This window comes from Hemitrygon akajei, chromosome 9 (genome assembly GCF_048418815.1).
Source record: "Hemitrygon akajei chromosome 9, sHemAka1.3, whole genome shotgun sequence".
NCBI classification, from domain to species: domain Eukaryota; kingdom Metazoa; phylum Chordata; class Chondrichthyes; order Myliobatiformes; family Dasyatidae; genus Hemitrygon; species Hemitrygon akajei.
Window position 1 is genome coordinate 102,127,858 of NC_133132.1, and position 15,418 is coordinate 102,143,275.

Here is a 15,418-nt window from a genome sequence, read left to right on the forward strand (position 1 = left end):
CATGAGAATCAGTAGGTCTCTAAAAGATATCAGTGGACAGTTTGTTTCCAGAGATGGAGACAGAGAGATCGAGATAAGGGAGAGAGGTGTCAGAATAAAGTCCAAACCCATCCACAGCATCATTCGGCACTAAAATAATTTTGCCTTGATAGATTTATAAAGAAATCTCTAAGTAATACATAAAAATTGCTCTACCTCCAAAAGTTAAAGCAATATCTATAGTGTTCATATACAAATAATGATCCTTTCAGCAAAGTAAAAATTGCACTTTAATTTTCTGAAATAATATTCCATACTGAATCATGCTCCAATATTTAAAGTATTCATACATTCCAAGACAATTGAATTAACATTACAAGTATATACATTTTAAGTTAGCATAAAGTTCAAAACCTGATACTTATATTGCATATTTCCATGTGTATGTGTACGAGTGTACACATGGTTCAAGAATATAGCCTTAGTGCAGTTTTCTTTACATTTTTATCATCTTTCTAAACATTATATTATTTTCAACTCTAAAACATTTTCATGCCTTCAATTTGCACTTCACTTAGCAAGGCAGTAACTTTATAAGCCTATAGTTAGCATATTTCATAGGCAACCTCATGCAGTTATATTTAATATGGGAAACTGTGAATAGTCTAAAGCACAATTAATTTATTTTCCTATGCATCATGACTGAAATGGAGAGTTCTTAACTTTCATTTCCATCTTTGAAAGGATAACAATAAATGTATCATTTTTGGTTTTACATTAAAATTTCATTTCACCATTTTGAAGAAATAATTATTATATTCCAAGATTATTCATATTTCAAGAAGTAAAATCGCAATGCAGAAATGTATTACATTCAAAACAAGTAGGACACAATAATATACTGCTATTATTCCAACTAAAGCATATTGTAAGCAGTTCTAATGACCCTTGGAAAGGCAATTAGTCAAAGTTTTACCACCAATAATGACTAATTTCAAGTGGTAATTTTGCACCATCATAGAGCAAAACATGCTTCCTGCAACAAGTCAAAATATTTACCATCAAGCAGTTAAAAAGATAATTTTATGATCAACTTTAGAAGGAATGATAACAAACAAAAAACATTTTCGCTGCAATGACTCAGCATCTGGTACTTGTAAGTTTTCTGTTACAGTCAAATAGTCAATGATTTCATCATTCCTAGCATTTGAAACCTGTTGCTGCACTCTTGAACTAATTGCTTGCATTCAGACCATCTTTCAAATTGCCAGATTTTAAACTTGTTCTGTATTCCAAAACAGTACAAAAGGCTAACAGGATTAATTGATATAATTGCATAGTGTACCATAGCAACTCATTATCAGAATTCAACAAGAATCTTGTCACTTATCCTGCATCTGCAGAATCCCTTGTGTTAAGAATTTATCAAGTTGCTTGTTGTTAAACACAGATAGAAAGTTAGAGCAAAATTACTGAAGAAGTGCCCGATTAAACATCAGGCGTTTCGTTTTTATATCGTGCAAAGCGATTTCAGATAGAGACATAGAAAACTACAACACAGAAACAAGTCCTTTGACTCATCTAGTCTAGACTGAACCATGAACATGCCGAGTCCCATCGACTTGCACCTGGACTACAGCCCTCCATACTTTTCTTATGTATTGATATCAAAACTGAATCCACCACTTGCCCTGGCAGCTTGTTCCACACACTTAAGACCCACTGAATGAAGAAGTTTTCCCTCATGTTCCCCTTAAAGATTTCACCTTTCACCCTTTACTCATGACCTCTAGTTGTAGTCTCACCCAATCTCAGTGGAAAGAAGCCTGCACGTATTTAACTTACCCCTCATGATTTTGTATATCTCTATCAAATCTCCCCTCTATTTTATACGTTCTAGGGAATAAAGTCCTATCCTATTCAATCTTTTCCTATAACTCAGGTGCTGAAGTCCCAGCAACATCCTTGTAATTTTTCTCTGTTCTCCAAGTATTACATCCAAGCATTTATATTTACTCCAAATATTTATGTTGCTATATACAGTGCTTTGAAATAATGTATTAATTCACCAGCAGAAAATGACTTGTCTGTTTCATAGTTGCCCACATGATACACAATATAAGCTGACATCATTTTTTCATTCTACAATATGATTTTGCCAAATGAATAAGATTGATATCAATTTTTATCAGCCAAAATCCTGAGAAAAGTTGAATTGCTCTACTATTTTTGTCTGATTATGCTTCTGTTCAGTCCCTTGGGACCTGCTTCTACTTTAAGAGCACCATATAAAGAAAGTTGTTTTTATAGGCATAGTAGTGGGCAAATAATGTTCATGAATAAGCAATAAGAAATGACCACACTGGAAGAGGGAGCATAACTGTGGAGATGGAAATTGGTTTCAGTAAGGAGTTGAGTAGTCAATGCATAATCATTTGCTGCACCCTCCACTGATCTCTGAGAAGTAGTATAGTCAGCAGATATATTTATATCCTTCCCACAGCCAGAAAATACAGCATGAAAAGCGCTTAGTCTTTTATACCTCCATTACAGTTAGCTATAACTGAAGCACTCCATTTTACTGTTATCTCCCCATATCTCCATAATTCACTACTAAGTTGCACTTTGTATTTGTAGTGCATTTTTTTCACTTTTCAATCATATCCTGTCCTTTTTTTGTTGAATGTGCTTCCAGCACTCTTTCACACAAGCTACTCCAGACCTTTACTTTTTACTGTGTAAACATCCCTGTCCTCAGTTAGCAATCCAGTCACTCAAAGTTTTTCTCCTTTATACTTGATCAAAATTTTTATGATTTAGAACACAGCCACCTAGTTTCTTGTTGTTTCACCATCTCTAAAGCCTTGACATCCTTTCTAAGATCTGGTGCCCAGAAATGGACGCAGTGTCCCAGGGAAGGTCTAAATTTTAAAAGGTACAGCCTAATTTACTTGCTCTTGAACTCTGTCCACAAGTTCCAGTGTGTATTTATGACAACTTAATAACTAAAGGTAATTTTATTTCTTATTTCAGCATTCAATACATTAAAACATTCCAATCTTAATTGTCTTTATTTCATTTTGGCTTTTTAAAATGAGAAATCTGGTAACATTGTGCTGTAACCCAGTTCTGGACATCTACAGGTCTTACATTTAGGATAACCTTCCCATTTCTATGAATTCAATTGCATCTGTCAGCTATCTGCTATTCTATCCTTGTCCTCCAGCTTTCCTTCCTATAGCTTCCACATGCTCCTAAAGCATCAACAGTAAATTTCCATGCCATCCTCTCAAGAGCATGCTGAAATTATTATGCAAGTTGAAAATGCAATCCTTGGAACACAACACCACACACAAATGTAAAAAGAAAAATGGTTGTTCCTTTATACTTTGTTCTCAAGCTGTACTTTGATTCACATAGCCAATTTCCCTGGAGCACCATTAGTTGTAATAGCTATAAAAAATTAAGGTGAAATTTATTTGAAAATCTGTGCACTGGTATCTCATGTGGCAGGCAGGATGTTTTCCCTGGAACAAATGTACTAATTGAATCAGTTCTAAAAGTGGTCATTACATTGCCAGAGCGCCGACTGTACTCTTGTTAATCCAGCATATATAAATTACATGGCCATATTTGGCAAGCTATCTAGATGCATTTGGTGAATTCGTAAATCTAGGAAATTCAATGTTTTTGTTCACAAGTAATTTTTTACACTGTAGTTATGACAAAATTGAATTTTTCCATACCTAATCACTGACTTCATAAATAATAATTCCAAAAATTTCTCCAGAACTGAGGGACGATTGGTTACACGATGTTTTCTGTTATTTATATTTTTGTGTGCAAGTAGAAAAATTGCCACTCTTCACATCATATCCTCTGTAAAATGGATACAATGCAGCTCTTTAACATGTTTGCTATGGGGAAACAAGCAAAATACAGAAAGATTTAAGAGCAACACAGATGGAGGAATAAATATACTTTGAAAATGAAACTATATTAACTTCATCACACAAAACAACTTATAGCATTCAACACTGACTAATTCCATTAAATTGTTCTGTTTGATGCAGTTTTCTTTTCTGTAGTTTGATGTAGTTTTCCTTTTTGTAGTTTAATGCAGTTTTCCTTCCTGGATGTAAGAGAATTATCTCCCCTATTTTTCTTGCTCTTAATATCTTATTCTTCACTGATTTCTCCACTTTACAAAGAACCAAGCATCTCCTATTAACACTTAAGTGATCACTGGTGATTCTGGTCCAGGACTGGCTGAGAGGTCGTTGTACTCTGTTCATCTTTCACCTTTGGGTCAGCACTTTGAGTGAGTAATGCATTGTCTGTGTGTGCCATGTCCTTTGGCTGGCTGGAGCTTATAACATCCAGAGAAGACCAGGCATCAGAGCTTTCCTTTAAGAAAGAACAAGAGAGTTAATCACTTTCCACATGGTATGGAATCATAGAACTAGTCCATTAAATACACCGCTATGTATTATACCATCTCTTTGAAAGGATTATCTAATTGGTACCTCCTGTTTCCCCCAGCTCTATAAATATTTCCTTTTTAAGTTACCAGTTAATTTGTTTCCTCTCTCCTGCTCATCCAGTATGTAGAGAAAAACTACCTTGTTCTTTTGCCAAGAGTCTTAAAATGAGATTGGTTTTATTTGTCACATGTACATTGAAACATACAGTACCGTGAAATACATCATTTGCATCAAATCAAAACATTGTACTTGGCAGCCACAAGTGCTTCCATGCTCCTTGCACCAACACAGCATGTACACAACTCACTAATCTTAATCCATATGTCTTTGGAACGTGGGAGGAAAGTACAAACTTCTTACAGGCAGTGGCGGGAATTGAAGCCCAATTGGTGATTGCTGGCACTGTAAGGTAATGCCATAACTGCAAAACTATTTGTGCCTTAAGTCTGCGTCCAATGGCTATGAACTCTCCCGTCACCGCAAGTGGTTCCTTCTTACTTACCTTATCATATTTACCTTTGAAATTTTGAACCATTAATACATTTCCCTGTAATCTTATCCAAGGAGAACTTGGGCCCTCAGAGTCTCCATCTTCCTCTCATCCCACCATCCCTGAACACCCCAAACCTCCCTTCTCAGACTGAGCGTATGTTTCTGGTCTTCTGCTGCTGTAGCCCATGCACTTCAAGTTTCGATATGTTGTGCATTCAGAGATGCTCTGCTGCACACCACTGTTGTTACGTGTAGTTATTTGAGGTTCTGTCGCCTTCCTGTCAGCTTGAACCAGTCTGACTATTCTCCTTCGACCTCTCTCATTAACAAGGTATTTTTGCCCACAGAACTGCCACTCACTGGATTTTTTTTGTTTTTTGCATCATTCTCCATAAACACTAGAGACTTGTGGTGAAAATCCCAGGAGATCAGCAGTTTTTGAGATACTCAGGCCACTCTGACTGGCACCAACAGTCATTCCACAGTCAAAGACACTTTGATTACATTTCTTCCCATTTTGATTTTGTTTAATATTAGTTTTTCTATACATTTTACAAATTAAAAACCCCAAATCCCAATGAGGAACATTAATACAGTGCAAAATTAAGCATACAATGACAATATGCTACAAAGGAAGAGAATTTGACAAAAAAGCACCTAAATTGAAGACAAGTAAACTTAGTATCCTCCCCAAGCCCCACAACACAAGAAAAAACAACAACTCCAGACCAACCACAACACAATATAGAGAGTATAAGTCCGGACAGTCAAACTCCCAGACTGTGAATACACTTAGCAACAGAGGATAATAATGCCTACTACCAGAAATAAAAAGGGAGCTGAAAGCAAGGGACCGAAAAGAAAAAAAAACCCTAGTCAAGAGGAAGGTTATGAAAGTACTCGATAAAAGGTCCCCAGACCTTATGGAACTTCAGATCCGAATTAAGAACTGAATAATGAATTTTTTCGAGGTCCAAGCAGGCCATAATGTCGTTAAGCCATTGTGCATGAGTGGGCGGGGCAACATCTCTCCATCTAAGGAGGATCAAGCGTCTCGCCAGGAGAGAGGCAAAGGATAATATTCGGCATTTGGTCGGACTCAGACGTAAATCTGTCTCGCCCCAAAAACCGAACAAAGCAATTAAGGGGTTTGGTTCTAAGTGCTGATTCAGAATGCACGATAACGTAGTGAAGACATCTTTCCAAAATTTCTCCAAGCTAGGACAGAGCCAGTACATATGGATGAGAGAGGCCACGCCCCTCTTGCATTTATCACAGAGCGGACTAATGTTAGGGTAGAATCGAGATAGTTTAGATTTAGATATATGGGCTCTATGAACAATCTTAAACTGTAAAAGGCAATGGCGAGCACAAAGAAAGGTTGAGTTAACCGATTCGAGAATTGAGTCCCAGCTCTCATCGGATAAGGAGGTATTTAAATCCTGCTCCCAGGCCACTTTAATTTTATCCACAGGGGCCCATCGTAAGGCTGCTAATTTATCTCAAATAATTGATATTAAACCTTTACCAAGTGGATTAATGGAAAGAAATAGGTCCATAGCATTTTTCACAGGCATTTCAGGAAAGTTAGGAATTAAAGGAGCAATAAAGTGTCTGATTTGGAGATATCTAAAAAAATGAGCGTTGGGCAGATTGAACTTAACAGAGAGCTGCTGAAAAGAAGTGAAGCGATTATCAATGAAAATATCTTCAAAATGTCTAGTGCCCTTCCTATACCAAACATGGAATGCTGAATCATACGTAGTAGGTAAAAAAAAAGGTGATTATGTGCGACAGGGCTGGAAACGGAAAACCCATGGAAACCATAGCATTTCCTAAACTGAGCCCATATACGCAAAGTGTGTCTAACAAGAGGATTAGCTATTGATCTGGACAGACTACTAGGGAGTGCAGAGCCAAGAAGTGCAGAGATAGATAATTCTTTAGTGGAGCTCAACTCCATTGCCACCCAATTAGGGCACTCGGGTTGGCCGTGGAAGAAAGACCAAAAGGTAGCACAACGTATATTAGCTGCCCAATAATATAAACGAAAGTTAGGTAAAGCCATGCCACCCTCTTTTTTAGATTTTTGGAGATGGATTTTATTAATTCTAGAGCGCTTATTCTTCCACAGATATGACAAAATAATAGAGTCTAAGGAATCAAAAAAAGATTTAGGAATAAAAATTGGGATAGATTGAAATAAGTATAAAAATTTGGGGAGAACATACATTTTAACAACATTAATACGACCTACCAAAGACATAGATAGAGGTGACCATTGTACCAGACTCTGTTTTATAGTATATGAAAGATTGGCAAAGTTTTCACAAAAGAGATCTTTAAACTTCCTTGTGACTGTAATTCCAAGATAAGTAAATTGATTATGGACAACTTTAAAAGGGAGATCACAAAATGTTAGTTCCTGTGCTTCTTTATTAATTGGGAAAAGTTCACTCTTATGTAAATTAAGTTTATAGCCAGAGATCTGGCTAAACTGGTCAAGAAGTGAAAACATTAGAGGTAAGGATGTAGACGGATTTGAGAGAAAGAGTAATAAGTCATCAGCATAAAGAGAAACTTTATGCTCAACACCCCCTCTCCAAATCCCGGTCAATTCAGGACAGTTTCGAAATGCTATTGCCAAAGGTTCTATAGCCAAATCAAAGAGAAAAGGACTTAAGGGGCATCCCTGACGGGTGCCACGTTTGAGATTAAATACTTGGGATTTCTGAAAATTAGTTAAAACAGAAGCGGTAGGACACAGGTACAGCAATTTGATCCAAGAGATGAAACTTTGACCAAGGTCAAATTTTTCTAGGACTGTAAAAAGGTAGTTCCACTCTATACGATCAAATGCTTTCTCCGCATTGAGGAAAATAACGCATTCAGGAATCCCAGTTGGAGGTGAGTATAAGCTATTAAATAAACGCCGAATGTTAAAAAAAGGGAGACGGTTTTTAATAAAACCTGTTTGGTCATCAGAGATAATGGAGGGAATAACAGTTTCTAATCTATGAGCCAAAACTTTAGCTAAGATCTTTACATCAACATTGAGCAAAGAAATCGGCCTATACGAGGAACACTCTGTTGGGTCTTTGCCCTTTTTTAATAGAAGAATAATAGATGCCTCATTGAAAGAGGGTGGCAATTTGCCGTAATTAAACAAGTCAGATAATACTGAAAGTAACTGAGGAGAAAGAAGTGAAGAGAATGATTTATAAAATTCTACAGGGAACCCATCAGGTCCAGGAGATTTCCCTGAGGACAGTGCAGAAATTGCAAAAGATATTTCTTCTGATGATATAGGCGCATTGAGTTTGGCTTTAAAATCAGATGAAAGTGAGGGGATATTCAGATTCTATAAAAACTGATCAACAGAGATATTGTCATTCAAAGATTCAGAGGAATAAAGCCAAGAATAAAAATTTTTAAATGCATCATTAATTTCTAAATGATCCGATGTAAAGTCTCCGTTCTCCTTCCGGATCTTTGTAATATGTTGTTTGGCTTTGGAACGCCTCAGCTGATTGGCTAGGAATTTACCAGATTTATCCCCATGAATGTAAAAGCGACTCTTGCTTTCGAGAAGTTGGCGTTCGACAGGTTGAGTAGACAGAAGATTAAATTTAGTTTGGAGTTCAACGCGCTTCTTGTATAATTCAGGGTTCTTAGTTTGAGCATATATTTGATCCAATTCTTTAATCTGGTTAATGAGGTCTAATCGATCTGCACAGGATCTTCTGTTGAGATTTGCTGTGTAAGAGATTATTTGACCCCTCAGATATGCTTTCATGGCATCCCAGACAATCTGGGATGGCACTTCAGGTGATGTATTAGTGTTAAAATAAAAGGTTATCTGATCCTTAATAAATTTTTAAAAATCATCATCCGATAATAAAGTTGAATCAAACTGCCAGTGTTTATTCCTCTGAGGGAGACCAGGAAAGTTCAGAGAGAGAGTAATTGGGGCATGGTCAGAAATCAGTATACTCTGATAGTCACAAGAGTGGGCAAATGGAATAAGTTGGTTATCGAGTAAGAAATAGTCAATTCTAGTGAAGGTATGGTGAACATGTGAGAAAAAAGAATAATCTCTCTCAGTAGGATGAAGGAAACGCCATATATCAGAGATACCAAAATTAGAGAGAAACGATTGGATAGTTAAGGCAGATTTAGTAGGTGATCTGGTAACAGAGGACGATCGATCCAGATTAGGATCCAACCAACAGTTGAAGTCACCACCCAGTATAAGAGAATATGAGTTTAAGTCTGGCAGTGAGGAAAAAAAACGTTCAAAAAAGTTAACATCATCAAAGTTGGGGGCATACAGGTTTGCTAGTGCAACTTTAGTGTTATATAGTTTACCAGAAACAATAATAAAACGGCCATTTGTATCAGATATTTTATTATGGAGTTCAAAAGGAATATTTGAGTTAATAAGAATGGAGACTCCCCTAGCTTTAGCGGCAAAGGATGAATGAAAATGCTGACCCGCCCACTTTGACAGAAGCCGGGAGTTATCAAAACAGCGAATATGAGTTTCTTGAAGGAAAGCAATGTCAGCTTTGAGTTGTTTGATATGTGAGAATACCTTCCTCCTTTTAACAGGGTGATTCAATCCCTTTACATTCCAGCTCACGAATTTAAGTGCACTAGCCACTATCAATTACTAATGCATAAAAGGCAGCAGGCATATAAAAAGTCAAGCAGTACAATAGCAGTCTGGGAGCAGAGATGTAAACATAAATTCGTAAAATCAAAACATAAACATGTCTTGAGCAATAAAGAAAAACAATAAATACAGTGAGTGATGTTGGAACTGGAAAACCCACCCCAACCACACAACCCAAAACTAGACGGCTACCAAAAAAAGCAGCTAGCTCTACCAAAAAATTAACCCAAATACAACTTCCAGATCTGTGTCACTAACAGCAATTCCGTATAAATACTATAGCAAATAGTAACTAGTTTATGCACTAGAAAACATAGCTACAAATTAGAACATCTTCTGCAGAAATATAAAACTTAATACAGAGAAAATCGGAAGAAAACCAAAACTAACCTACCCGCGAAAAATTATAGAAGAATAAAGTAAGAGAAAGGGAAAAAAAAGGGAGGAAGGGAAAAATTATAAATTCAAGAAGAGTACTTATCAACCATTTACAGAGAGGAGAAAAAAAATCAGAGATTAGAAAAAAGGTTTAAGAAAAGAAATAAATAAATAAATATGTTAAAAAAGGAAAAATAAATCAGCAATTAAACTATGAACCAACAAAGAGGGAGGCCTTCACTAAAGACTTCAAACCTCCAAAACAAGTTAGAGTCAGTTGTAGAACTCTATAGATAAAGTTATACAAGAATAAAATAGATTACACAAGTACTATTTAAACGTCCATAGGGAAACATTAAGCACAGAATGTCTGTTTAAAAAAGACACACAAACTCCAGGGAGAGATTGTCAACAGCCCTTAGAGTTTCAATGAATAATGTCTGAGTGATTCAAGTAAAGTCTGAGTCCAGAAAAAGTAATTTTACTACGAGAAATACTTATCCACCATTTTAGGAGGTCCGATCGAGTTCAGAAGATGACTGGATAGCCGGAAGACTTGCCACAAATGTTTCAGCTTCCTTCACTGACTTAAACCACTTATATTTTCCAGTATTAAGCTTGATTCGTAGATCGGCAGGAGTGCGAAGAGAGGGTTTAAAACCACGATCAAAAAGCACTTTCATTGTGCCTTTAAACTCAGCGCGCATCTTTAAGGTCTGGGGTGCAAAATCTTCCACAAAGCAAATGATTGTATTTTGGAAAAAAAAAGTACCTCTGCGACGTGCCTCCATAATCAGACGGTGTTTTACCTGGTATTGATGGAAGCACAAGATTACCGGTCGCGGGCAGGAGCTCAGGCGGGTTCGGAAGCAAATCTTTCCCGAATATCTCACAGAGAAACTCGGCGAAAAACTTCATGGTTGATCCCTGTTCGGTGGCCTCTGGCAACCCAAGAATTCGGAGATTGCAGCGTCTGCTGCGATTTTCGAGATCCACCATTTTGGAAAGGAGTTTGTTACATTTTTCCTCTAAGCTGGAACAGAGAGTCTCCAAGTATCGAACACGACTTTCTAAATCTTCAGAAGTCGAATCGATGCGAGATAAGTGTTCAGCATGTTTGTCCACTCTATCGTTGATCCGATCCAGTTTGGCTTCCAACTGTTTGAAAGCGGTTCTAAATTCCTTTAAAATTTCGTCACGGAGCTGTTCGAGCGCAGCTAGAGTCTCAGCCGAGAGAGCCAGAGCTTCCTTTCTCACGGATTTAGAACTCTTGCTAGACATTGTAAGTTAGATGTGTTCACAGGCAAGTAAAAGAAACCGAAAAAGTTTCTAAGGTTTAAAAAATGGAGACATATAGTGCAAAGATAGCGACAATAACGGAACAAAAGTTCGGAGTAGCTAAGCAATCGCCATCTTAGCAGTCCCCATTTTGATTTTTGATCTGAACCTCTTGACCATGTAGTTGCATGCAACACGCTACTAAAGAAACACACGGAGGCAGAGAGCTGAACTCAGAATGCCTTTACTGATTCAAAATCGCGCGCTTAGATCTCCCCTCCCATGGGCCCCTGCAACCCGCGGGGCGGATGTGACATCAGACTGTCCCCGGAAGGTCCGCCCTGAGTGCGTAGTTCCAAATGCGCTACCGCGTATCTGCCCGCGGCTCCTGATGGTGTTTCGAGTCCCGCATGTATGGGCCGCCACACCCTCCCCCCGAAACGTCCATCGGGGAGTGGAGCCCCCAGTCTGTGTGGCTTACCTGGGTGGCCGGCCTCGCTGGCGCAGTGCGGGTACCCTCACTGGTTGCTCAATGCCCAAGTGCGCCAGTTTGAGGCAGTCCACTGTAAAAGTCTCTTCCCGGCCACCCACCTCCACGACACACGTGGTTCCGTTGTGCCGGATCACCTTGAAGGGTCCCTCGTATGGCTGTTGTAGAGGTGACCTGTGCATGCCCCTGCGAATAAGAACATACTCACAGTCTCGGAGGTCTTTAGAGGTGAAGGATGGCGTGGGACCATGCCTGAAGCTTGGGACTGGTGCTAGGGTCCCCTTGTCCCACAGCCTCGTTAGCACCACTGCTGGAGTTTCGTCCAAACCTCGGGCTTCTGGTACGAACTCGCCCAGGACTGTCAGGGGGGCGCCGTAGACCAATTCCGCCGAGGAGGTGTCCAGGTCCTCCTTGGGGGCTGTGAGGATGCCCAGTAGGACCCAGGAAAGCTCATCTGTCCAGTTGGGGCCCCTGAGGTGCGCCATCAGGGCCGACTTGAGATGCTGGTGGAATCGCTCTACCAAACCGTTGGACTGGGGATGGTACGCTGTGGTGTGATGCAGCTGGGTGCCCAGGAGCTGCGCCAGTGCTGTCCACAAACCAGACATGAACTGCGCTCCTCTGTCTGAGGTGATGTCCATTGGGAGGCCGAACCTGGTGATCCAGTTTGCAATGAGTGTCCTGGTGCAGGACTGAGTGGACGTGTCTGCGAGTGGTACGGCTTCCGGCCATCTGGTGAACCTGTCTACCATGGTAAAGATATACCTGGTGCCCCGGGAGACTGGCAGGCGGCCGACTATGTCCATGTGGATGTGTTGGAACCTCCTGTGCGTCAGCTGGAACTGCTGGAGGGCAGCCTTCACGTGTCACTGGACTTTGGCATCTGGCAGTGTATGCAGGTCCTGGCCCAGTGTTCGACCTGTTTGGGCAAACCATGCCAGACGAATCTATCCGCTACCAGCTTGATGGACGGGTGGGCCAGGTCGTGCAGCGTGTCGAACACCCGGATGGACGGGTGGGCCAGGTCGTGCAGCGTGTCGAATACCCGAATGGACGGGTGGGCCAGGTTGTACAGCGTGTCGAACACCCGGATGGACGGGTGGGCCAGGTCGTACAGCGTGTCGAACACCCGGATGGACGGGTGGGCCGGGTCGTGCAGCGTGTCGAACACCCGGATGGACGGGTGGGCCGGGTCGTGTCGAACACCCGGATGGATGGGTGGGCCAGGTCATGCAGCGTGTCGAACACCCGGATGGATGGGTGGGCCGGGTCGTGCAGTGTGTCGAACACCTGGATGGACGGGTGGACCAGGTCGTGCAGCGTGTCGAACACCCGGATAGACGGGTGGGCCAGGTCGTGCAGCGTGTCGAACACCCGGATGGACGGGTGGACCAGGTCGTACAGCGTGTCGAACACCCGGATGGACGGGTGGGCCAGGTCATGCAGCGTGTCGAACACCCGGATGGATGGGTAGGCCAGGTCGTGCAGCGTGTCGAACACCTGGATGGACGGGTGGACCAGGTCGTACAGCGTGTCGAACACCCGGATGGACGGGTGGGCCAGGTCGTGCAGCGTGTCGAATACCAGGATGGACGGGTGGACCAGGTCGTGCAGTGTGTCGAATACCCGGATGGACGGGTGGGCCGGGTCGTGCAGCGTGTCGAATACCAGGATGGACGGGTGGACCAGGTCGTGCAGTGTGTCGAATACCCGGATGGACGGGTGGGCCGGGTCGTGCAGCGTGTCGAATACCCGGATGGACGGGTGGACCAGGTCGTGCAGTGTGTCGAACACCCAGTTGGATGGGTGGACCAGGTCATGCAGTGTGTCGAACACCTGGCGCCTCCATGCTGCTGGTACCACGGGTCGGGGTTTGCCGGTAGACATGCCGCAGAGGAGTCGATCCGCTGCCGGGCCGATGGAGACGTCCTCCAACTGGAGCCCCGAAACAGCGGTGTGGTAAACTGGGATCTCGGTGTCTGACCGTTATGCTTCCGCCAGTGCTGTGTAGTCTATTCCTGAGGACGATATGCCTACTGAGTGGAGGCAGGAGCAAGACAGTGTGTCGGCAATGATGTTGTTCTTCCCTGCGATGTGGCGGATGCCCGTGGTGAATTCTGAAATAAAAGACAGGTGCCTCTGCTGCCGAGCTGACCATGGGTCCGATACCTTGGTCCGATACCTTGGCCAGTGTGAAGGTGAGGGGCTTGTGATCCGTATACACGGTGAACCCCCTTCCCTCAAGGAAGTACTGGAAATGCCGGACAGCCAGCTAGAGCGCTAGCAACTCTCTGTCGAAAGCACTGTACTTCACCTCTGGTGGCCATAAGTGCCGGATGAAGAAAGCGAGTGGTCGCCACTGGTCCTCGACCAGCTGCTCCAGGACTCCGTTGACTGCTGTGTCGGAAGTGTCGACTGTGAGTGCCGTGGGTACATCGACTCTCGGGTGCACTAGGAGGGCCGCCTTTGCCAGCGTCTCCTTGGTCTGCTCGAATGCCTCCGTGGACTCTGCATCCCACTTCTTCGGCCTTGCCAGCCATCAGGCTGAACAAGTGTCTCATGATGCGGGCCACCGCCGGCACGAACCGATGATAAAAGTTGACCATCCCTACGAACTCCTGCAGGCCCTTGACCGTGCTGGGCTAGGGGAATTGGCGGATGGCCTGGACCTTGTCCGGTAGGGGAACTGCGCCATGTTGGTTGACTCTGTGGCCCAAGAAGTCGATCTCCGTCAGCCCAAACTGGCACTTCGCCGGATTAATTGCCAGTCTGTGGTCGCTCAGGCGTTGGCAGAGCTCGCGCAAATGTGCCACGTGCTCTTGGTTCGGACTGCTGGCCACCAGGATATCGTCAAGTAAATGAAAATGAAATCCAGGCTGCATCCTACTGAGTCCATGAGCCTTTGGAAAGTTTGGGCTGCATTCTTGAGACCGAAAGGCATCCTCAGGAATTTGAACAAGCCGAACGGGGTGATGAGGGCTGTGTTGGGCACGTCGTCGGGGTGCACTGGGATCTGATGGTATCCCCGGACCAGGTTGATTTTGGAGAAGATGGTTGCTCCGTGCAGGTTCGCCGTGATGTCCTGGATGTGGGGTACCGGGTATCTGTCACCGATTGTGGCGTAGTTGAGCCTTCTGTAGTCTCCACAGGGCCTCCATCCTCCTGCGGACTTCGGCATCACGTGCAGTGGGAATGTCCACGGACTGTCTGAGTGGCGTATGATTCCCATCTCTTCCATCTTACGGAACTCCTCCTTGGCGAGGTGGAGCTTGTCAGGTGGGAGTCTGCGAGCTCGGGCGTGCAGCAGTGGTCCTTGCGTGGGGATGTGGTGCTGCACACCGTGCTTGGGGTTGGCCGTGGAGAGCTGCGGAGTGACTATGGAGGGGAATTCTGCCAACACCCTGGTGAATTCGTTACCCAAGAGGGTCACGGAATTCAGATGGAGGGCCAGTAGCTTGGCTTCTCTGAGCTGGAAAGTCTGGAATGTCTCGGCATGGACCAAACGCCGACCTTTTAGGTCGACCAGGAGGCAGTTGGCTCATAGGAAATCTGCCCCTAGTAGTGGCTGTGACACTGCTGCCAACGTGAAAGTCCAAGTGAAATGGCTGGACACGAAATGCAGTGAGATAGTTCGCAGGCCGT

At 42.8% G+C, this 15,418-nt stretch overlaps 1 protein-coding gene across 1 annotated transcript in view; it reads right to left on the reverse strand.

Moving 5' to 3' along the window:
• Window positions 1-246: 246 nt before the first annotated feature.
• Window positions 247-15,418, reverse strand: part of LOC140733405 (pecanex-like protein 2) — a 247,268-nt gene continuing 232,096 nt past the window's right edge. The window contains exon 35 of the mRNA XM_073056689.1: window positions 247-4,386. Within this exon, the coding sequence (XP_072912790.1) occupies window positions 4,222-4,386 (165 nt within the window). The 3' untranslated portion in view covers window positions 247-4,221. The remainder of the gene's footprint in view (window positions 4,387-15,418) is intronic.